This window comes from Chiloscyllium plagiosum, unplaced genomic scaffold (genome assembly GCF_037043375.1).
Source record: "Chiloscyllium plagiosum isolate Xiang-an unplaced genomic scaffold, Cpla_swu_hap1 HiC_scaffold_9, whole genome shotgun sequence".
Classification (NCBI taxonomy): Eukaryota; Metazoa; Chordata; class Chondrichthyes; order Orectolobiformes; family Hemiscylliidae; genus Chiloscyllium; species Chiloscyllium plagiosum.
In genome coordinates, this window is record NW_028270147.1 from 1270750 (window position 1) to 1296040 (window position 25291).

The 25291-nt window shown below is 44.4% G+C and overlaps 1 protein-coding gene across 1 annotated transcript in view; it reads left to right on the forward strand.

The window, feature by feature from the left end:
- LOC122556252 (mitochondrial adenyl nucleotide antiporter SLC25A24-like) overlaps nt 1-25291 on the forward strand; it is a 92332-nt gene that overhangs the window by 62564 nt on the left and 4477 nt on the right. Inside the window, exons 8-9 of the mRNA XM_043702883.2 lie at nt 4673-4840; nt 17341-17491. Of these exons, the coding sequence (XP_043558818.1) occupies nt 4673-4840; nt 17341-17491 (319 nt within the window). The remainder of the gene's footprint in view (nt 1-4672; nt 4841-17340; nt 17492-25291) is intronic.

Consider the following 25291-nt stretch of genomic DNA (forward strand, 5'->3'; position numbering starts at 1 on the left):
AGCAGAGGGATACAGATGCTTACGAATTGACCAACAGGTTTAGACAGTACATTTGGATCAGCTCAGGCTTGGAGGGCCGTAGGGCCTGTTCCTGGGCTGTAAATTTTCTTTATTCTTTTGTTCTATCTGTCTTTATACAAAAACAGAAGTTGCTGCTGGAATAGCTCAGCAGGTCTGGCAGCATCTGTGAAGAGAAATCAGAGTAAACGTTTCACATCTGGCGTGACCTTTCCTCAGAACTGATGGTAGCTAGGAAATGTTGGGGTATAGACAATTTCCCAGATGCCATCAGTTCTGAGGAAGGGTCACCGGACCTGAAAGGTTAATTCTGGGGGAAAGATTCTGATTGTTAACCCTATCTATGCATCTCACAATTTTATAATTTGGAGATGCCAATGTTGGACTGGGGTATACAAAGTTAAAAATCACACACACCAGGTTATAGTCCAACAGGTTTATTTGGAAGCACTAGCTTTCGGAGCGCTGCTCTTTCATCACCTCCAACCAACTGATGAAGGAGCAGCGCTCTGAAAGCTATTGGACTATAACCTGGTGTTGTGTGATTTTTAACTAAATAATTTTATAGACTTCTATCAAGCCTCCCTTCAGCTTCCGCCGCTCCAAAGAAAACAATCCGAGTTTTTCTAGCCTCTCCTTATTACTCATACCCTCTAATCCAGCATCTGCAGTCCTCACTTTCTCCTAGCATCCTAGTAAACCTCTTTCCTAGACCTCCACATCCTGTAATGTAGTGACAGAAATGAACGCAATACTCTAAGTGCAGCCTGACCAAAGTCTCAAAGTTGCAGCATGACACCCTGACTTCTGTACTCAATTCCTTGACCAGTAAAGTCAAGTATGCCATATGCCTCCTTTTACCACCCTATCAACTTGCATGGCCAATTTCAGGGAACTATGGACTTGAACCCCAAGATGCTTCTATACATCAATGCTGTTCAGAGTCCTGCCAGTAACTATATACTTTTTGTTAACATTTGATCTCCCAAAGTGCAGCACCTCATACTTCCCCAGATTAAGCTCCATCTGCCATTTCTCCGCCATATCTGCAAGTGATCTATATCCCACTGCATCCTTGGACAACCTTCTATACTATACTCAGCTCCACCGATGTTTGTATTGTCTGCAAACATACTAACCCACCCACCTACCTTATCATCCAAATCATTTATATACATCACAAACAGCAGAGGTCCTAGGACGGATCCCTGCAGAACACAATTAGTCACGGACCTCCAGCCTGAAAAACACCTTTCCGCCACTACACTGTCTTCTATGTGCAAACCAATTCTGAATCCATGTAACCAAGTTAATGTGTATCCCATGCATCTTAATTTTCTGGATGTGCCTACCATGAGGGACCTTTGTAGAAATTCATGTAAATAACATCCACTGCCTTATCCTCATCAAACACCTTTGCTGCCACCTTAAGAAATTAAATCAAATTAATAAGACATGACCTGTCCTGCACAAAGCCACGCAGACTCTCCCTAATTAGGCCATGCTTTTCCAAATATGTGTAAATCCTATCCTATGAATCCTCTCCAATAGCTTCTGACTACCAATGTGAAACCATCGGCCTATAGTTTCCTGGATTATCCCCATTTCCCTGCTTGAACACAGGAACAACATTAGTTACTTGCCAGTCCTCAGGGACCTCTGCAGTGGCTTGCAAGGTCAAGGCCCTAGCAATTTCATCTTTTGCCTCTCTCAGTAACCTGGGGTAGATACCATCGGACTCTGGGGGTTTATCCACTGTAATGCTCTTCAAAAGATCCAACACCACTTCTTTTTTGATCTTAATATGTCCCAGCATTTTAACATGCTCCACACAAATCTCACTGTCCTTATCCTTCTCCTGGGTCAACACCAATGCAAACTACTCATTTGGGATCTCAAGTTCCCTCCTTTATCTTTGCATAAATATGGTTGTGTTGGAGGCAAGAGGGTTTTTTCTTATGAAGAGAGAATGAGCAATTTAAGCCTCTTTTGACTCAATATTGGCTATCCTCTCCAGGAACCTGGGACTCAACTCAGACTGTCACTATCAAAAGTTTGAATTTTGACCTTTGCTTGCCCAGTCAGACTCTTTAACACATTGAAATGAAACACGAGAGTGAACACCAGAATCTTATCACTAGAATTTTTCAAAGCACCTTCAGCTCAATTCATCATCAAACCTTCCAATATAATTGCAAGGGAGGCAATGACCTTGTGGTATCATCACTGTACTATTAATCTGGGCGAAGTTCTGGAAATCTGGGTTTCAATTCTGTCACGATAGACGGAGGAATTTGAATTCCAGAGAAGTCTGGAACTACAAATCTAATGATGATCATGAAACAATTGTTGTTTGTTAAAAAAAACCCCACCTCATTCACTGATGAATAAGATATGCTAAGATTAGCATTTTTTCGATCCACTGAAACCTTTTCCGTCCCCCGGCTCTGATGGCTTACATCCTAGGATCGTAAAGACACAGACAATGCGGATGCATAGTTTGTAATTTTTCAAAATTCCTTGGATTTTGGAGATTTACTGGAGGGTTGGTCAACTGCAATGTGGTACCTCTATTCAAAAAGGAAGGAAAGAACAAGTGGGTAACCATAGACAATTAACATAATGCATGTTGTTGGAAAAATGTTGGAATCATTTTTAAGAAAGTAGTAGCATATCTGAAAAACATAATCTCATCATGCAGAGTCAGCATGGCTTCTTGAAAGTGAAATCATATCTGACTAAATTATTAGAGTCACTCGAGGGAATCTCAAGCAAAGCAGTTAGAGTGGAACCAATGAATATTTTATATTTAGATTTCCAGAAGGAGTTCAACAAGGTACCTCACAAAAGGTTAAGCCATAACGTAACAGCCAATTGTGTTGGAAGTTGAAAACTGATCGTTTTAAAAAACTGTTTTTTTCAGAACCCAGTGAATTTTGAAATATCGTAACTAATAGATTCACTATCTCTGCTGCTACTTCCTTTAAGGCCCAATGATACAGGCCAAAGGTCTCTGGAGACTTGTCTGCCTTCAATCCCAATTGTTTGCTTGGTACTTTTTCCCCTCGTGATGGTTGTTCCTCCCTTTCTATAGCTTCTGCAATACCTGTTACTATTGGGATGATACTAATATCCTCCACTGTGAAAACTGAAGCAAGGTGCCAACATTTCTATGTTCTCCACTATTAACTCCTCAATCTCATCCTCCATAAGACCAAATTTCACTTTAGTTACTGTCTTCCCTTTTATATATTTATGGAAGCTTTTGTAATTCATATAGTTTTCTTTCTTTTACCTCTGCTCATTTTATTAATTTTAGTACCCCTTTGTTGACATTTAAAAGTTTTCCAATCTTCCACCTGCCATTTGCCTTTGTAAGGTGATATGTTTTAGTTTTTAATCTTTGTTTTATCTTTAACTTGCTTGCATAGCAATGGATGTTTCTTCCTGAAAAAGGGCTCATGCCTGAAACGTCGATTCTCCTGCTCCTTGGATGCTGCCTGACCTGCTGGGCTTTTCCAGCAACACATTTTCAGTTTTGGTCTTCACACCCAATCCACTAGAGCCAGATCTGACCTCATTCCTATGTAATTATCTTTAACTCCAGAATGCTACAGTTTCTCACTTTCCAGCTGAATTTAAAATTCCAGCATACTATGATCACAAATACTGAGAGGATCCTTTACTATGGGATCATTAATGAATTCTGTCTCATTACACAATATTAGAACCAGCATAGCTTGCTCCTTTATTGGTTCCCCAAATTATTCCCCAAAAAACAATCTCTAATACATTTGAGGAACTATCCTTTGAGGTTACTCTTGCCAATTTGATTACTCCATTTAAAACCACTCATGATTATTGCTGTTCCTTTACTACAAGCCCCCAGTATTGTGGTTTATATTGCAGCACTACTTTTCGGGATCTATGGGTTACTCACATCAGGGACGACTTTCTCTAGCAATTTCTTATTTCTCCCCAGACTGATTCTATGGCTTCATCACCCCAGTGCTGATATTATTGTTCAACAAAGCTACACACCTACTTTACTTCCTGCCTGTCATTCTGAATAATTAAGATGTATAAAATTATCATAGACATGGACAAGAAGGAACGTTTCCCCTTTGGTGGAAGGATAATGACCTAGGGGGCCATATATTTATGGTAAGACCCAGGATGCGAGGATTGAGATAATTTAGAACTCAGCTCCTGTAAGAGTGTTAGAAGCAGAGACCCTCATAACGTTTAAGAAGTATTTAGATGTGCACTTGTATGCTAAGTCATAGAATGCTATAGGCTAAGTGCTGGAAATTGAGATTAGAATGGTTAGGTAGTTGGTTTTGACTGGTGCATACCTGATTGGCCAAAGGGCCTTTTTCTGTATTATAGACCTCTATGGCTCCTTGGAGAAAGTAAGGACTGCAGATACTGGAGATCAGAGCTGAAAAATGTGTTGCTAGAAAAGCGCAGCAGGTCAGGCAGCATTCAAGGAGCAGGAGAATCGAAGTTTCGGATTTCCTGAGGAAGGGCTTATGCCCGAAACGTCAATTTTCCTGCTCCTTGGATGCTACCTGACCTGCTGCGCTTTTCCAGCAACACATTTTTCAGCTCTATGGCTCCTTGACTAACTAGTCTTTTGTTCTTATATTTGAAGGTGCTGAAGACCAGAATGGCACTACGAAAGACTGGACAATATTCGGGGGTAGGAGACTGTATCAAGAAGATTATGAAGAGGGAAGGATTGATTGCATTTTACAAAGGTTATATTCCAAACATTTTGGGTATTATCCCCTATGCGGGCATTGATCTCGCTATCTATGAGGTAGGTTCAATACAAAAATCTTGAAATTTCCTTTATCTATTTGAAGGTGGGCCAGTAATCACTCACCCATCCCTCACTGTTCCATAAACTGTCATATGGATAAATGCTCAACATCTATCATCAAGTGTGACTTAGTAGCGTGACTACTTGCCAAGCTGGCTCAGTCTTGCAGGACATTGCCAGACTGAGCCTGGGACAGGTGATGGAAGAACCAAAAACTTGGAATAATCTTCTTGACCTTATCCTCACTAATCCACTTGGGGTAAATGCGCCTATCCATAACAGCATTGCTACCACAACACAGTCATTATGGGAATAAATTATGCTCACCACTACCATCTTAAGAGCAATTAGAGATAGACAATAAATCCTGGTCTTGTCAATGATGCTTACATATGTGAACGAATATTGAGAAACAAGGTAGATAGCGAGAAATTATTTCTGAGTTATGTGTCTTTGGAACGGTCTTCCTCAGAAAGTAGTGGTGGCAGAATTTATGAAAGATTTTTGATAAGCAAAGCAGTGAAATGTTAATGGGAATAGGCAAGAATGTGGATTTGAGGTTAAAACCTGTGAGTCAAGTTGCCGACTCCTACTTCAGTTTCATATGTTCATATAATCATTGTTACGTTGGAAAAGATAGAGCAAATAAATTCATAGTTCCTGAAATGTTCAAAGAGATAGAGTGAAGCACCAAAAAGGGAAGTATGACATGCCAGGTGGAAAATACAAGTGAGAAAAGGTAAATGGAACGTTGGGCTTTATGGCAAGAGGTAAGAGTATAAAGGGAGAGATAGAGACCCAGGGAAGTTAATTGCATCTAATTGAAAGAAATGCATTTAATGAAGGTGGCCAAAAAATAATGCAAAGTAAACTTTTGAGGGTAATCTTTAATTAATGTACAATCAAACAGTGAGAGCATCTTTGTTCATACATGAGGAATAAGAGAATGATCAGGGAGAAGGTAGGGCCGATCAGGGATAGCGTAGGGAACTAGTGTGTGGAGTCTGAGCAGATAGGGGAAGCCCTAAATGAGATTTTGCTTTGGTTTTCACGAAGGAAAGGAACCTTGTTATGAATGAGAACTTTGAGGAGCTGAGACACAAGCTTGACCAGATCAAGGTTGATGAAGTTGATGTGCTGGAAATTTTGGAAAACATTAAGATTGATAAGTCCCCAGGGCCAGACCAGATTTATCCTAGGCTGCTCCGGGAAGCGAGAAAGGAGGTTGCTAAGCCGCTGGCGAGGATATTTTCCTCCTCACTCTCCACGGGGGTCTTACGGAGGATTGGAAGGAGGCGAATATTGTTCCACTTTTCAGGAAGGATAATAGGGAAATCCTTGACAATTACAGAACAGTCAGTGTTACGTCTGTGGTCAGGAAAGTTGATAGGATTTATGACCATTTGGAAAAGCATAGTGTGATTAAAGGCGGTCAGCATGGCTTTGTGAGGAGCAGGTCATGCCTCACAAATCTTATTGAGTTCTTTGAAGAGGTGACAAGACAGGTCGATGAAGGTTGAATAACGGATGTGGTGTATTTGGACTTCAGCAAGGCATTTGATAGGGTTCCCCATGGTCGGCTCATTCATAAAGTCAGGAAATATGGGTTACAGGGAGATTTGGCTGTCTGGATTCAGGATTGGTTGGCTGACAGAAGGCAGAGAGTGGTTGTAGTTGGAAAGTATTCTACCTGGAGGTCAGTGTTGAGTGGGGTTCTGCAGGGCTGTGTTCTTGTGCCTCTGCTCTTTGTAGTTTTTATAAATGACTTGGATGAGGAGGTTGAGGGATGGGTTAGTAAATTTGCAGATGACACAAAATTTGGAGGTGGCTTTGATAGTATCGAGGGCTATTGCAGGCTGCAGTGTGACATAGACAGGATGCAGAGCTGGGCTGAGAAATGGCAGATGGAGTTCAACCTGGATAAATGTGAAGTGATGCCTTTTGGAAGGTCGAACTTGAATGCTGAATATAGGATTAAAGACAAGATTCTTGGCAGAGTGGACATACTGCATCATCTGCCAGAGTGGGATTCAAATCCATGTCCCCAGAGTATTAGCGTGGGATCTAAATTACTAGCCCAGTGATATTACCACTCTGCCTCTGTCCCCCCTACCTGGAATATTGGCATAAAAAAACAGAAATTGCTGGAAAATCTCAGCAGGTCTGGCAGCTTCATTGGGCAGAAATCGGAGTTAATGTTTTGGTTCATGACCCTTTTGCAGATACCTTCTACCATGTCCTTAGTCCAACCTCCACACACCAGTCCTTACAATCACATGGACTGCTACTACGTTGTCAGCTACTAATAATCCCCATTAGCAGCTAATCTAGTATGACCTTGACCTGCTCGTTTGTCTTTTTTCTCCCTCTTTGAGAGGTATCTGAACTTATCATTTACTCTTCCCCCTACCTATCTTCTGCATAAATACCACCTTAGTACAGCATGGAAACAGGACCTTTGGCCCAACTCGTCCATGCCAATCAGGTTTCCCAAACTAAACTAGTTCCATTTGCCCACATTTGGTCCATATCCCTCTAAACCTTTCCCATTCACTTCCATAAATATTGATTTCTCACCTCAGATGCTGTCAGATCTGCTGAGTTTTTCCAATAATTACTGTTTTCGCTTCTGATTTACAGCATGTACAGTTCTTTTTTTTTGGAATGTTGGCATTTATTTTAAAGAGAATGGAGTATGAAAATCGGGAAGTCTTGCGAGAACTATGTAAGGCACAAGTTGTACCACAGTTGGAATACTGCGATCAGTTTTGGTCCCCTGTCCACAGAATGTTATATTGGCATTGGTGGCTATCCAGAGAAGGCTCACTAGATTGATTCTAGGTGTGGAAGGCATTTTCTTAAGAGGAGAGGTCAAGCTGGTTATATCTGTACTTATCGGCATTTAAAACCACAACATGGAGCAGAAGCTTCTTGATTGGAAAACCCTTGACTGGTCAGCTCGATAACTCAGTGGTTAGCACCAGATCTCTGGGTTCGATTCCACCCTCAGGTGACTGTCTGTGTGGAGTTCGCACGTTCTCCTCACGTCTGTGTGGGTTTCCAGTGGGTGCAATAGTTTCCTCCCACAGTCCAAAGATGTGCAAGTTAGGTAGATTGGCCATGCTAAATTATCTATAGTGGACAGGGATGTTTAGGCTGGGTGCATTGGCCATGGGAGATGTGGTGTTGCAGGCCAGGGGTGGGGGTATGGGTCTGGATGGGGTGCTCTTCGGAGGGTCAGTATGGACATGTTGGGCTGGGTGGCCTGTTTCCACATTGTTGGGATTCTATGTAAAAACAAATCTTCTCCCAAAGGGTAGTGTATCTACGGAATTCTTTATCACACACAGAGGTAGAAGGTCGGTATATTCAAGGTTGAGATAGACAGATTTCTAATCAGTAAGGGAATCATGGGTTATGGGTAAAAGGCAGGAAAGTGACAGTGAGGATTATCAGATCAGCCAAGATCTTACTGAGTACCAGAGCAGACATAATGGGCTGGATAACCTGCTTCTGAACCTGGATCTTAGTACAGGGCATTGATGAGACTACTCCCAACGTATCACATACAGTTTTGGATTCCTTAATTAAGGAGGGGTGTAGAACAGAGAACACAGAACGTTACAGCGCAATATAGGGCTTTTGGCCCTCGATGTTGCGTCAACCTGTGAAAATAATCTAATGCCAATCTAACTTGCATCATTCCATTATTATCCATTTGTCTATCCAATACCCACTTAAATACTCTTAATGTCAGCGAGTCTACAGCTGTTGCTGACAGGCCGTTCCACGCCTCTAATACTCCCAGAGTGTAGAAACTACCCCTAATATCTGTCCTAAATCTATCACCCCTCAATTTAAAGCCATGTTCCCTCATGTTAACCTTAACCATCCAAGAAAATAGGCTCTCACTGTCCAATTTATCTAACCCTCTGATTATCTTATACGTCTTGATTTCATCACCTCTCCACCTTCTTCTCTCCAATACAGTCTCAGTTCTCTTAGCCTTTCCTTATAAGACCTCCCTTCTGTACCAGGCAACATCCCAGTAAATCTCTGAACCCTTTCCAAAGCTTCCACGTTCTTCCTATAATGCGGTGACCAGAACTGCACGCAATACTCCAGGTGCGGCCTTACCAGTGTCTTGTACAGCTGAAGCATGACCACGTGGGTCCGAACAACCCTATCAACCCGGGTGGCAACTTTCAGGGATTTATGCACCCAGACACCGAGATCTCTATGATCATCTACACTGCCAAGAATTTTACCATTATCCCATTACTATCCATTCCTGTTATTTCATCTGAAGGGAACTACCTAACATTTTTCCAATTAAACTCCGTTTACCACTTTGCAGCCCAGCTCTGATCTTATCTCTGTCTCTCTGTAACCCACAACATCCTTTAGCACTATCCAGAACTCTGCCTACCTTTGTATCATCCACACATTTACTAACCCAGCCTTCTACGTCCACATCCAGATCATTTATAAAAATGACAAACAGCATTGGCCCCAAAACTGATCCTTGCAGCACACCACTGGTAACTGAGTTCCAGGATGAATATTTTCCATCAACCACCACCCTCTATCTTCTCTCAGCTAGCCAATTTCTGATCCAAACCACTAAATCGCCTTCAATCCCAAAACTCCATATTTTGTGCAATAGCCTACCGTGTGGCACCTTATCAAACACCTTACTGAAATCCAAATACACCACATCAACCCCTTTACCTTTATATACCTGTTTTGTCACCTTCTCGAAGAATTCAATGCTAGTGAGGCACGGCCTACCCTTCACAAAACCATGTTGACTATCCCTAATCAAATTATTCCTTTCCAGATGATTATAAATCCTGTCTCTTATAACCTTTTCCAACACCTTACCCATAACCAAAGTAACCAAGCTCACTGTCTTATAATTACCAGGGTTGTACCGACTACCCTTCTTAAACAAGAGAACAACATTTGCTATCCTCCAGTCTTTTGGCACTATTCCTGTCGACAATGATGACATAAAGATCGAAGCCAAAGGTTCTGCAATCTCCTTCCTGACTTCCCAGAGAATCTGAGGATAAATCCCATCCGACCCACAGACCTTAGCTATTTTCAGATCTTCCAAAATTGCTAAAACCTCCTCTTTGTCAACCGCAATCCCATCTAATCTTGTAGCCTGTAACTCTGTATTCTCACTAACGTTTCCTTTTTCCAATGTGAATACTGACAAAAAGTATTCATTAAGCACTTCCAGTGCTTTCCCTGTAACCTTAGATTCCACGCACAATTTTCCACTACTCTCTTTGATTGGTCCTAATGTGGGACAAATATTGACTGTCAATCAGTTAGTAGATATAGAGTGGAAATTTGGAGTAACAGCAGGGAGCAGTGAATTGCAAAAGGTTGGCAGTATATTTTTACAGTTAAAATTAGTTATAAAGAAGGGAAATAAGAGTGAAAATGTTTACATGAAGTTGACTTTACCACAGTTCCATAACTTCTTACATGAAATGGAACAAGCCAAGGCTAGCCTTGAATGTTTCAGTTAAATTGCTGCATCATTATTCATCAAATTGTTTGAACTATAAACAAACCTCATTTTCTACTTGTTCAAAAAATCCATTTATACATTCAAGTAAAATAAATCTTCATTATTTATAACTTTGAATTGATAGTGAATCGTGTTCAGGAAGCACCTGTTGCCTTTATCAGTTGTAAATGTTAGCATAGTTTAACAGTGTAAATAAAATTATTCTGTGCCAAGTGTAAAAATTTTTTAAAAAGTGGGTGGCACAGTGGTTAGCACTGTTGCCTCACAGCACCAGAGACCCGGGTTCAATTCCCACCTCAGGCAACTGTCTGTGTGGAGTTTGCACATTCTCCCCGTGTCTGCGTGTGTTTCCTCCGGGTGCTCCAGTTTCCTCTCAGTCCAAAAATGTGCAGGTTAGGTGAATTGGCCATGCTAAATTGCCCGTAGTGTTAGGTGAAGGGGTAAATGTAGAGGAATGGGTCTGGGTGGGTTGCTCTTCGGAGGGACTTGTTGGGCTGAAGGGCCTGTTTCCACACTGTAGCTAATCTAATTACTCTAGTCTTTTTTTTTATTCCTGGTATACCTATAGAAGGCCTTAGGGTTTTACTTGATCCTATCCACCAACAACTTCTCATGTCCCCTCCTGGCTCTTCCTAGCCCCCTCATTAGATCTTTTCTGGCTAACTTATATCTCTCAAGCCCCCTAACTAAGCCTTCACGCCTCATCCTCACATCAGCCTCCTCCTTCCTCTTGACAAGAGTTTCAAATTCTTTAGTAAGCCATGGCTCCTTCTCTTGATAACCACCTCCCTGCCTGATAGGTATATACTTAATCAAGGACCCTCGGTATCTGTTCCTTGAATGAGCTCCATGTTTCAATTGTGTCCATCCCTTGCAGTTTTCCTTCCCCATTCTATGCATCCTAAATCTTGCCTAATTGCCCTTCCCCCCCGCCCCCAGTTATACCTCTTTCCCTGCGATATATAACTATCCCTGCCCATTGCTATTGTAAACATCACGGAATTGTGGTCACTATCACCAAAGTGCTCACCTACCTCCAAATCTAACACCTGGCAGGGTTCATTCCCCAGTACCAAATCCAATGTGGCATCCTGTCTACATACTGTGTCAGAAGACCTTCTTGCATACATTGAACAAAAACTTACCCATCTAAACTACTTGAACTATAGTATTCCCAGTCAATACTGGGGAACATAGAACATAAACAGTACAGCACAGAACAGGCCCTTCGGCCCACGATGTTGTGCCGAACATTTGTCCTAGCTTAAGCACCCATCCATGTACCTATCCAATTGCCTCTTAAAGGTCACCAAAGATTCTGACTCTACCACTCCCACAGGCAGTGCATTCCATGCCCCCACCACTCTCTGGGGAAAGAACCCACTCCTGACATCTCCCCAATACTTTCCACCCTTCACCTTAAATTTATGTCCCCTTGTAACACTCTGTTGTACCTGGGGAAAAAGTTTCTGACTGTCTACTCTATCTATTCCTCTGATCATCTTATAAACCTCTATCAAGTCACCCCTCATCCTTCGCCGTTCCAACGAGAAAAGGCCTAGCACTCTCAACCTATCCTCGTACGACCTATTCTCCATTCCAGGCAACATCCTGGTAAATCTGCTCTGCACCCTCTCCAAAGCTTCCACATCTTTCCTAAAGCGAGGCGACCAGAACTGCACACAGTACTCCAAATGTGGCCTAACCAAAGTCCTGTAAAGTTGCAACATCACTTCACGACTCTTGAATTCAATCCCTCTGCTAATGAACGCTAATACACCATAGGCCTTCTTACAAGCTCTATCCACCTGAGTGGCAACTTTCAAGGATCTATGAACATAGACCCCAAGATCCCTCTGTTCCTCCACCTCACTAAGAACCCTACTGTTAACCCTGTATTCCGCATTCTTATTTGTCTTTCCAAAATGGACAACCTCACACTTGGCAGGGTTGAACTCCATCTGCCACTCCTCAGCCCAGCTCTGCATCATATCTAAGTCCCTTTGCAGCCGACAACAGCCCTCCTCACTATCCACAACTCCACCAATCTTCGTATCATCTGCAAATTTACTGATCCACCCTTCGACTCCCTCATCCAAGTCATTAATAAAAATTACAAACAGCAGAGGACCCAAAACTGATCCCTGCGGAACTCCACTTGTAACTGGGCTCCAGGCTGAATATTTACCATCTACCACCACTCTCTGACTTCGACCAGTTAGCCAGTTTTCTATCCAACTGGCCAAATTTCCCACTATCCCATGCCTCCTGACTTTCTGCATAAGCCTACCATGGGGAACCTTATCAAATGCCTTACTAAAATCCATGTACACTACATCCACTGCTCTACCCTCATCCACATGCTTGGTCACCTCCTCAAAGAATTCAATAAGACTTGTAAGGCAAGACCTACCCTTCACAAATCCGTGCTGGCTGTCCCTAATCAAGCAGTGTCTTTCCAGATACTCATAAATCCTATCCCTCAGTACCCTTTCCATTACTTTACCTACCATCGAAGTAAGACTAACTGGCCTGTAATTCCCGGGGTTATCCCTATTCCCTTTTTTGAAATTCGCCACTCTCCAGTCCCCTGGTACCACCCCCGTTGACGGTGAAGACGAAAAGATCATTGCCAACGGTTCTGCAATTTCCTCTCTTGCTTCCGACATAATCCTAGGATATATCCGTCAGGCCCGGGGGACTTGTCTATCCTCAAGTTGTTCAAAATGTCCAACACATCTTCCTTCCCAACAAGTATCTCCTCTAGCTTACCAGTCCGTTTCACTCTCCTCTTCAACAATACGGTTCCTCTAGTTCGTAAATACTGAAGAAAAGTACTCATTCAAGACCTCTCCTATCTCTTCCGACTCAATACACAGTCTCCCACTACTGTCCTTGATCGGACCTACCTCCGTTCTCGTCATTCTCATGTTTCTCACATACGCATAAAATGCCTTTGGGTTATCCTTGATCCTATCCGCCAAAGATTTTTCATGCCCTCTCTTAGCTCTCCTAATCCCTTTCTTCAGGTCCCTTCTGGCTATCCTGTATCCCTCCAACGCTCTGTCTGAACCCTGTTTCCTCAACCTTATGTAAGCCTCCTTCTTCCTCTTTACAAGACATTCAACCTCCCTCGTCAACCAAGGTTCCCTCACACAACCATTTCTTTCCTGCCTGACAGGTACATACATATCAAGGACACGTCGTATCTGTTCCTTGAAAAAGTTCCACATTTCCACAACATCCTTCCCTGACAGCCTATGCTCCCAACTTATGCTCCTCAGATCCTGTCTTACAGCATCGTAATTACCCTTCCCCAAATTGTAAAACCTACCCTGTTGCACGCACCTATCTCTCTCCATAACCAAGGTGAAAGTCACAGAACTGTGGTCACCATCACCAAAATGCTCACCCACTAACAAGCCCATCACTTGTCCCGGTTCATTACCGAGTACCAAATCCAATATGGCCTCCCCTCTGGTCGGACAATCTATATACTGAGTTAGAAAAGCTTCCTGGACACACTGCACAAACACCGCCCCATTCAATCTACTTGATCTAAAGAGCTTCCAATCAATATTTGGGAAGTTGAAATCGCCCATGACTACTACCCTGTGGCTTCTGCACCTTTCCAAAATCTGTTTCCCAATCTATTTCTCCACATCTCTGCTGCTATTTGGGGGCCTATAGTAAACACCCAACAAGGTGGCTGCACCTTTCCTATTTCTGACTTCAGCCCATACTACCTCCAAAGGCAGATCCCCCTCGAACTTTCTGCAGCCGTTATACCATTTCTAATTAGTAACGCCACCCCCCCCTCCTTTTTTACCACCCTCCCTAATCTTACTGAAACATCTGTAACCAGGAACCTCCAACAACCATTCCTGTCCTTCTTCTATCCATGTTTCCGTGATGGCCACAACATCGTAGTCCCAGGTACCAATCCACGCCTTAAGTTCACCCACCTTATTTCTGATACTCCTTGCGTTGAAGTATACGCACTTGAACCCTTCTCTATGTCCGCAAGTTTTCCCTGTCAGTGCTACCTTCTCCACAGCCTCCCTACATTCTTGGACATCCTGACAAACAGCTAGCCTACTTGCTGGACTACAAGTCCGGATCCCATCCCCCTGCCAAATTAGTTTAAACCCCCCCCAAAGAGTGCTAGCAAACCTACCCCCCAGGATATTGGTGCCCTTCTGGTTCAGGTGCAACCCGTCCTGCTTGTACAGGTCCCACCTTCCCCAGAATGCAGTCCAATTGTCCAAATACCTGAAGCCCTCCCTCCTACACCATCCTTGCAGCCACGTGTTCAACTGCACTCTCTCCCTATTCCTTCCCTCACTGTCACGTGGCACCAGCAACAACCCAGAGATGACGACTCTGTCTGTCCTAGCTTTTAGCTTCCAGCCTAACTCCCTGAGCTCTTGAATGACCTCCCCACCCCTCTTCCTACCTATGTCGTTGGTGCCAATGTGCACCACGACTTCTGGCTGCACATCCTCCCCCTTAAGGATTCTGAAGACACGGTCCGAGACGTCTCGGACCCTGGCACCCGGGAGGCAACAAACCATCCGAGAGTCTCGCCCATGTCCACAGAACCGCCTGTCCGTTCCTCTAACTAGAGAGTCTCCTGTAACTAGCGCTCTCCTCCTCTCCCCCTTTCCCTTCTGAGTCTCAGAGCCAGACCTGCTATTTGGGGGCCTGTAGTAAACCTGGTCACTGCAGCTTCCCCCTGCTAGGCCGTCCCCCCCCAACAGTATCCAAAGCGGTATACTTATTGTTTAGGGGAACGACCACAGGGGATCCCTGCACTGCCTGCTTCCTCCCCTTCCCACCTCTAACTGTTACCCAGCTACCTCTGTTCTCTGGCGTAGCTATGTCCCTGTAGCTTCTATCTATCACCCTCTCAGCCTCTCGAATAATCCTCAGTTCATCCAACTCCAGTTCCAGTTCCCTAACTCGTTCTGTGAGGAGCAGGATCTGACTGCATTTCTTGCAGACGAAGTCGGCAGGAGTATCGGTGGTCACCCCTACCTCAAACATCCTGCAGGAGGAACATTCCACTGCCTGCGCTGCCATTAATCTAGGAGGAGAAAGTGAGGTCTGCAGATGCTGGAGATCAAAGTTGAAACTTTATTGCTGGAACAGCACAGCAGGTCAGGCAGCATCCAGGGAACAGGAGATTCGACGTTTCGGGCACAGGCCCAGAAGAAGGGCCTGTGCCCGAAACGTCGAATCTCCTGTTCCCCGGATGCTGCCTGACCTGCTGTGCAGTTCCAGCAATAAAGTTTCAACTGCCATTAATCTACACTTCGTCTCCAAAACAAGAACACTGAGTAGCTTACCTGTGGACTTTAAAGTTAGGTTAGAGGAGGAGAGTGTATGTAGGGCCTGGGGTCTAGAACACACCCACTCAAATATCAATCACTTACTTCCCGACCAGCTCTGCGCTCCCACCTCACTTCCGCCCAGCTCGCGCTGCTCTCTGCTGAGAAAAGACCTTGTTATGGGGGAAGTTAAAGTCCCCCATAACAACTATACATGCCTTGAAAGTGGTTGAGAGATGTTTCATTAAGTGAATCCTATGATAAAGGGGTTATGTTATGAGTACAGTTTGGAGAGTCAGACATCTTATTGGAGTTTATAAGGGTAGACATTGCAGAGGTACTGGCCATGGATGTTCAGCCTTTCTTCAGTTTAGGGTTATGCCAGGAGATTGGATAATTGCAAATTTTGTCAGAATAATCCCAGTAACTACAGGTCAATTAGTTTGAGTTCAATGATGCTAAAGCTTTGAGAGATTATAATTTGCAACAGAAAATGGTGAGAGTGAGGAACTTTATCGTAGTATGTAATTGTGATTTGGATGGGTATATGAACAGGAAGGGTTTGGAGGGATATGGGCCGGGTGCTGGTAGGTGGGACTAGATTGGGTTGGGATATCTGGTCGGTCTGCTTCCATGCTGTACATCTCTATGATTCGAAGTTGTGATAGGGAGATAATAAAGTATGTTGTCAAACTGAGATGAGCAAGATAAGGGAGGAGGCTCATATGGAGCATAAACATCAGCATGGGACAGTTGAGCCAAATGGCCTAATTCTGTACTGTTCATTTTGTTGGACCTGCACATCCATGCAAGTTTGCTTGCTCAGGATTTATATTGGAGAACGTGAGGACTGCAGATAATGGAGATCAGAGCTGAAAAATGTGTTGCTGGAAAAACGCAGCAGGTCAGGCAGCATCAAAGGAGCAGGAGAATCAACGTTTCGGGCATAAGCCCTTCTTCAGGAATGAGGAGGGTGTGCCAGGCAGGCTAAGATAAAAGGTAGGGAAGAGGGACTTGGGGGAGGGGCGTTGGGAATGCTATAGGTGGAAGGAGGTTAAGGTGAGGGTGATAGGCTGGAGTGGGGGTGGGGGCGGAGAGGTCAGGAAGAAGATTGCAGGTCAAGAAGGCGGTGCTGAGTCCGAGGGTTGGGACTGAGAAAAGGTGGGGGGAGGGGAAATGAGGAAGCTGGAGAAATCTGCATTTATCCCTTGTGGTTAGAGGGTTTCTCGGCCTAGGAACCCTCCAACCACAAGGGATGAATGCAAATTTCTCCACCTTCCTCATTTCCCCTCCCCCACCTTTTCTCAGTCTCAACCCTCGGACTCAGCACCGCCTTCGTGACCTGCAATCTTCTTCCCGACCTCTCCACCCCCACCCCCTCTCCGGCCTATCACCCTCACCTTAACCTCCTTCTACCTATCGCATTCCCAACACCCATCCCCAAGTCCCTCCTCCCTACCTTTTATCTTAGCCTGCCTGGCACACCCTCCTCATTCCTGAAGGAGAGCTTATGCCCGAAATGTCGATTCTCCTGCTCCTTTGATGCTGCCTGACCTGCTGCGCTTTTCCAGGATTTATAATGTCTGTTTACTATTCTGAATTTTTTTCTCAAACCCTTTCAGACATTGAAGAAAACTTGGTTAAATAAATATGCCAAGGAATCTGCTGATCCAGGAGTGTTCGTCTTGTTAGCCTGTGGCACCATTTCCAGTTCCTGTGGACAGCTGGCCAGTTATCCATTAGCCCTGATCAGGACCCGAATGCAAGCACAAGGTAAGATCATCCAATCTGTCTTATTCCTGACTTTAGCTTTCATTAAAAATTATGTAGTTTAGACTGATAGGTGTATAGCTAACACTCCACTCATAGAAAAGACTCTTCGGCCCATTGAGTCTGTGCCGATATAACTATCACTAAGGATGGCACGGTGACTCAGTGGTTAGCACTGCAGCCTCACAGCACCAGGGTTCCAGGTTCGATTCTAGCTTTGGGTGACTGTGTGGAGTTTGCACATTCTCCTCATGTCTGCGTGGGTTTCCTCCGGGTGCTCCGGTTTCCTCCCAGTGTCCAAAAATGTGCAGGTTAGGTGAATTGGCCATGCTAAATTGCCTGTAGTGTTAGGTGCATTAGTCAGAGGGAAATGGGACTGGGTGGGTTACTCTTCAGAGGGTCGGTGTGGACTTGTTGGGCTGAAGGGCTTGTTTCCACCCTGTAGGGAATCAAATCTAATCTAATATAATCTCAAAGTGTGCTAATCTCAATTTCCTACACTTGTCCCATATCCTTGACTGTTATGATACTTGAAACATTTACCTGAATGTTTTTAAAGGTTGTAAGGTTTCCAGCTTCCACTAACTTCCTAGGCAAATGCATTTCAGGTTCCCTCACATCCACTGAGTGAAAAAGTTTTTCCAAATCCCCTCTGAATCTCCTGCCCCTCACCCTAAAACTATGCCCTCTCATGATTGACCCCTCAACAAAGGGGAACAGCTGCTCTCTATTCACCCTGCCCATACCCCTCATAATCTTATACACCTCAATCATGTCACCCCTCTGTCTTTTCTGATCTAAAAAACCATCCAAGCCTGTCAAATTTCTCCTTATAATGTAAATTCTCAATCCCAGGCAACATCCTGGTGAACCGACAGGCCGCCTACTTGCGGAGCGATTCAGAGAGCACCTCTGGGCCACCCGGACGAACCAACCCAACCAACCTGTAGCACAGCATTTCAACTCCCCCTCCCACTCCACCGAGGATATGCAGGTCATTGGACTCATCCACCGCCAAACCACAACAACCCGACAGTCGGAGGAGGAGCGTCTTATCTTCCGACTGGGAACCCTCCAACCGCAGGGGATGAACTTGGACTTCACCAGTTTCTTCATCCCCCCTCCCCCCACCTTGTCTCAGCCGGATCCCTCCAGCCCGGCACCGCCTTCCTGACCTGCAGTCTTCTTCTTGACCTCTCCGCCTCCATCCTACTCCGACCTATCACCCTCACCTTGACCTCTTTCCACCTATCACATTTCCAACGCCCCTCCTCCAAGTCCCTCCTCCCTACCTTTTATCTTCTCCTGCTGAACACTCTCTGCTCATTCCTGAAGAAGGACCTGTGCCCGAAACGTCGAATCTCCTGTTCCCTGGATGCTGCCTGACCTGCTGTGCTGTTCCAGCAATAAAGTTTCAACTCCTCTGTAAGCGTCCAGTGCAAGCACATCCTTCCTGTAGTGAGGTGACCAGAACTGCACACAATACTCCAGCTGTGGCCTAACTAACGGACTGTACAACTTCAACATTCCCACCTTGCTGTTATGCTCAATGCCATGACTGATGAAAGCAAGTGTCTCATATGCTTTCTGAACTGTCCCATTCACTTGCTCTGCCAACTCCAGGGATCTGTAAATAATACCCCAAGATCTCTATGTTCTTTTAGCTACCCAGTGTCCTGCCATTTATTAAATACTCCCTCATCTTGTTTCTTCTTCCAAAGTTCATCACCTCGCATTTATCAGGATTAAATCCCATCTGCTACTGGTCTGCCAATCTGACCAACACATCTATATCTTCCTGTAATCTACAAACATCTTCTTTGCTAATAACCACTCCTACCAATCTTGCTGACATCTACAAATTTGCTTAACATTCCTCCCACATTTTCATCAACGTCAGTTATGTATATAACTAAGTAAACTAATGCAACAGGGATTTGGGAACCTGAACTGTAGTTCCCATGTCCAGGAGGTTGAGGGTAAGGAGGTTAGAGATAGGTTTACAAGGTCGTGAGAGGGCACCAGCAACCAGGATGTTGGTTCAAATGTGTGTACTTCAATGCCAGGAGATCTGGAATAAGATGGGTGGACTTGCAGCATGGATTGGTACCTGGGATTTCAATGTTGTGACCATTTCAGAGACATGGCTAGAGCAGGGACAGGAATGGCTGTTGCAGATTCTGGGATTTAGATGTTTCAGCAAGAACAGAGATGATGCTAAAAGTTAGGGGGGTATGAGGGTGGCATTGTTATTCAAAGGTAATATTACAACAGCTGAAAGAATGTTTGAGGAGTCATCCAATGAGGTAGTATGGGCTGAGATTAGAAACAGGAGAAGAGAGGTCACTCTGTTGGGAGTTTTCTATAGGCCTCCAAATTGTTCCAAGGATGTAGAGGAAAGGATAGCAAAGATGATTCTCGATAGGAGCGAGAGTAACAGGGTAGTTGTTATAGGGGTCTTTAACTTCCCCAATATTGACTGGGAGTACTATAGTTCAAGTAGTATAGATGAGTGAGGTTTTTTTCGATGTGTGCAGGAGGGTTTTCTGACACATTGTGCGGACAAGCCAACAAGGCTCGATGCCACATTGGATTTGGTACTGGGTAATGAACCCGGCCAGGTGTCAGATTTGGAGGTAGGTGAGCACTTAGGTGATAGTGACCACAATTCGGTTATGTTTACTTTAGCAATGGAAAGGGATAAGTATATACTGCAGGGCACGAGTTATAGCTGGGGGAAAGGCAATTATGATGTGATTAGGCAAGATTTAGGATACATAGGATGGGGAAGGAAACTGCAGGAGATGGGCACAATAGAAATGTGGAGCTCATTCAAGGAAGATACTGCAGGTCATTGATAAGTATAGACCTGTCAGACAGGGAGGTAGTTGTTGAGAGGAGGAGCCATGGTTTACTAAAGAGGCTGAAGTTCTTGTCAAGAGAAAGAAGGGGGCTTATGTGAGGATTAGGCATGAAGGCTCAGTTAGCGAGCTTGAGAGATATAAGTTAGCCAGAAAAGATCTAAAGAGAGGGCTAGGAAGAGCAAGGAGGGGACATGAGACGTTGTTGGCGGATAGGATCAAGGAAAATCCTTAGGCCTTCTATAAGTATATCAGGAATAAAAGAATGACTAGAGCAAGATTAGGGCCAATCAAAGATAGTAGTGGAAGGTTGTGTAGTGGAATCTGAGGACATAGGGGAAGTGCTTAATGAATACTTTTCGTCAGTATTCACATTGTAAAAGGGTAATGTTAGTGCAAATACGGAGATACAGGCTACAAGATTAGATGGGATTGAGGTTGAAAAAGAGGAGGTTTTAGCAATTTTAGAAGATCTGAAAGTAGATAAGACCCCGGGCCGATGGGATTTATCCTCAGATTCTCTGGGAAGCCAGGAAGGAGATTGCTTTGATCTTTATGTCATCATTGTCTACAGGAATATTGCCAGAAGACTGGAGGATAGCAAATGTTGCTCCCTTGTTTAAGAGGGGGAGTTGGAACAACCCTGGTAATTATAGGCCAGTCAGCCTTACTTTGGTTATGGGTAAAGTGAAAATCATCTGGAAAGGAATAATTTGATTAGGGATAGTCAACATGGTTTTGTGAAGTGTAGTTCATGCCTCACTAACCTTATTGAGTTCTTCGAGAAGGTGACAAAACAGGTGGATGAAGGTAAAGTGGTTGATATGGTGTATATGGATTTCAGTAAGGCGTTTGATAAAGTTCCACATGGCAGGCTATTGCACAAAATACGGAGTTTCGGGATTATAAGGTGATTTAGCGTTTGGATCAGAAATTGGCTAGCTGAAAGCAGACAGAAGGTGGTGGTTGATGGGAAGTATTCATCCTGGAGCTCAGTTACCAGTGGTGTGCTGCAAGGATCTGTTTTACATTTTTATAAATGAGCTGGATGTGGACGTAGAAGAATGGGTTAGTAAATTTATGGATGACACAAAGATAGGCAGAGTTGTGGATAGTGCTGAAGGATGTTGTGAGTTATAGAGGGACATAGATAAGATGCAGAGCAGATGCAGGGCTGAGAAGTGGTAAATGGAGTTTAATGCAGAAAAGTGTGAAGTAGTTCACTTCGGAAGAAATAACAGAAATGCAGAGTACTGGGCTAATGGTAAAATACTTGGAATTGAGATGAACAGAGAGATCTTGGTGTCCAAGTGCATAAATCCCTGCCACCCAGGTTAATAGGGTTGTGAATAGGGTTGGGGGCAGCATGGTGGCTCAGTGGTTAGCACTGCTACCTCAAGCACCCAGGTTCTATTGCAGCCCTGGACTGTCTGTGTGGAGTTTGCACATTCTCCCCGTGTCTGCATGGGTCTCCTCCGGGTACTCCAGTTTCCTCCCACAATCCAAAGATGTGCAGTTTAGGTAAATTAGCCATGCTAAATTGCCCATAGGATTCAGGGATGGAAAGGTTAGGTGCATGAGTCAGGGGTAAATGTAGGGGAATACTCTGGTTGGTGGGTTAGAGGATTAGAGTGGACTTGTTAGGCCGAAGGGCCTGTTCCCATACAGTAGGAATTCTAAGAAGACATACGATGTGTTGGCGTTGATTAATAGGGGGAATTGAATTTCGGAGCCACAAGGTCATGCTTCAGCTGTACAAGGCGCTGGTAAGGCCACATCTGGAGTATTGCGTGTAGTTCTGGTCACCGCATTATAGGAAAGATGTGGAAGTTTTGGAAAGGGTACAGAGGAGATTTACTAGGATGTTGCCTGGTATGGAAGGGAGATCTTTGAGGAAAGGCTGAGGGAACTGAGGCTGTTTTCATTGGAGAGAAGGTTGAGAGGTAACTTAATCGAGATGTATAAGATAATCAGAGCGTTAGAAAGAGTGAACAGTGAGAGCCTTTTTCACTGGATGGTGAATGCTAACATGAAGGGACATAGCTTTAAATTGAGGAGTGATAGATTTAGCACAGAAATCAGGTGTAGTTTCTTTACCCAGAGAGTAGTAGGGGCGTGGAACAGCCTGCTCGCAATAGCAGTAGACTGCCGAAGTTAAGGGCATTTAAATGGGCATTGGACATAATAATGGAATGGTGCAGATTAGGTGGGCATTAGATTATTTTCACAGTCAGTGCAACATCGAGGGCCGAAGGGCCTGTACTGTGCTGTAACGTTCTATGTTCTATAACAAACAGTAAGGATCCAGGTACTGATCCTTGAATCATAGAATTCTGTACAGTGTGGGAACAGGTCATTTGTCCCATTTGAGATTAGAGTGGTGCTGGAAAAGCACAGCAAATCAGGCAGCATCCAAGGAGGAGGAAAAATTGACATTTCGGGCAAAAGCCCTTCATCAGGATCCTGAAGGGCTTTTGCCCGAAACCTCGATCTTTCCTGCTCCTCGGATACTGCCTGACCTGCTATACTTTTCCAGCACCACTCTAAGATTAGATTAGATTCCCTACAGTATGGAACAGGCCCATTGGCCCAACAAGTCCACACTGACCCTCCGAAGTGTAACCCACCCAGACCCATTCCCCAACATTTATCCTTGACTAATGTACCTAACACACTGGGTAATTTAGCATGGCTAATTCGCCTAACCTGCATATCTTTGGATAGTGGAAGGAAACTGGAGCAACGGGAAGAAACCCATGCATACACGGGAAAAATATGCAAACTACAGTTGCCAATGGGTGGAATAGAAGGAAGTCCTGGCGCTGTGAGGCAGCAGTCCTAATGACTGAGCCACAGTGTCTTGTGATATACCATTGGACACTGGCCTCCAGCCACTCGAACAGCCTTCTCCCACTACCCTTTGTGTCCTATTACTAAGCCAGTTACATAGAACATAGAAAAGTACAGCAGAGAACAGGCCCTTAGGCCCACGATGACTTTGCTTCCACCACCTCAACTGGCAATGCATTCCATGCATTCACAACTCTCTGCGGAAAGAACCTACCTCTGATGTCTCCTTTATACCTTCCTCCCAATATCTTCAAACTATGACTTCTCGTACCAGTCAATCCTGCCCTGGGGAAAAGTCTCTGGCTATTGACTCCATCTATTCCTCTCATTATTTTGTACATCGCTATCAGGTTTCCTCTTCCTCCTTCTCTCCAGAGAGAAAAGTCCGAGCTTATTCAACTTTTCTTCATACGGCAAGCCCTCCAGTCCAGGCAGTATCCTAGTAAACCTTCTTTGCATCTTCTCCAAAGTCTCTGTGTCTTTTTTGTAGTAGGGCGACCAGAACTGCACACAATATTCCAAGTGTGGTCTCACCAGGGACTTGTAGAGCTGCAGCAAAACCTTGTAGCTCTTAAACCCGATCCCCTGTGAATGAAAGCCAAAACACCATGTGCTTTCTTAACAACCCTATCCACCTGGGTGGCAACTTTGAGGGATCTATGTACTTGCACACCCAGATCCCTCTGTTCCTTCACTCTGCCAAGAATCCTGTCTTTAATCCTATATTCAGCATTCGAGTTCGACCTTCCAAAATGCATCACTTCACATTTATCCAGGTTGAACTCCATCTGCCATTTCTCAGCAGTGCTCCACATCCTGTCTATGTCGCGCTGCAGCCTGCAGTAGCCCTCTATACTATTGACGGCACCTCCAACATTTGTGTCATCTGCAAATTTACTAACCTACCCCTCAACCTCCTCATCCAAGTCATTTATAAAGACTACAAAGAGCAGAGGCCTAAGAACACAGCCCTGTGGGACACTACTCACCACTGACCTCCAGGCAGAATACTTTCCATCTGCAACCACTCTCTGCCTTCTGTTAGTCAGCCAATTCTGAATCCAGATAGCCAAATCTCCCTGTATCCCATACTTCCTGACTTTATGAATGAGCCTATCATGGGGAACCTTATCAAATGCCTTGCTGAAATCCATATACACCACATTCACTACTCAACCGTTGTCGACCTAACTTAACATCTCCTCAAAGCACTCAATAAGATTTGTGAGGCATGACCTGTCCCTCACAAAGCCATGCTGACTGCCTTTAATCATGCTATGCTTTACCAAATAGTCATAAATCCTATCCCTCAGAATTCTTTCCACAACGTTGCTGACCACAGACGTAAGACTGACTGGTCTGTAATTGCCAGGGATTTCCCTATTACCCTTTTTGAAAAGTGGAACAACATTCGCCTCCTTCCAATCCTCCGGTACGCCTCCCGTTGAGAGTGAGGAGGCAAATATCCTCGCCAGTGGCTTACCCAACCTCCTTTCTCGCCTCCTGGAGCAGCCTAGGATAAATCTGGTCTGGCCCTGGGGACTTAGCAATCTTAATGTTTTCCAACATTTCCAGCACATCAACTTCATCAATCTTGATCTGGTCACGACTGTATTCGAGCTCCTCTAAGTTTTCATTTACAACAAGCTCCCTTTCCTTTGTGAAAACTTTGAACCAAAAAACTCATTTAGAGCTTCCTCTATCTGTTCAGTCTCCACGCACAAGTTCCCTCCACTATCCCTGATCGGCCCTACCTTCTCCCTGAGCATTTTCTTATTCCTCAGGTATGAGTAAAATGCCTTTGGGTTCTCCATAATCCTTCCTGCCAAGCCTTTTTCGTGCCACCTCCTGGCTCTCCTCAGTCCATTTCTGAGCTGCTTTCTAGCTAGCCTGTAATCCTCTAAAGCTGTGCTAGATCCTTACGTAAGCTGCCTTCTTCCTTTTGACGAGAAGCTCCTCTGTTCTTGTCATCCAAGGTTCCTTAATCTTACCCCTTTTTTACCTGTCTCAGAGGAACAAATTTGTGCATCACTCGCAACATCTGCTCCTTAAATAGTCTCCACATGTCTGCTGTGCCCTTTCTGTGGAACAA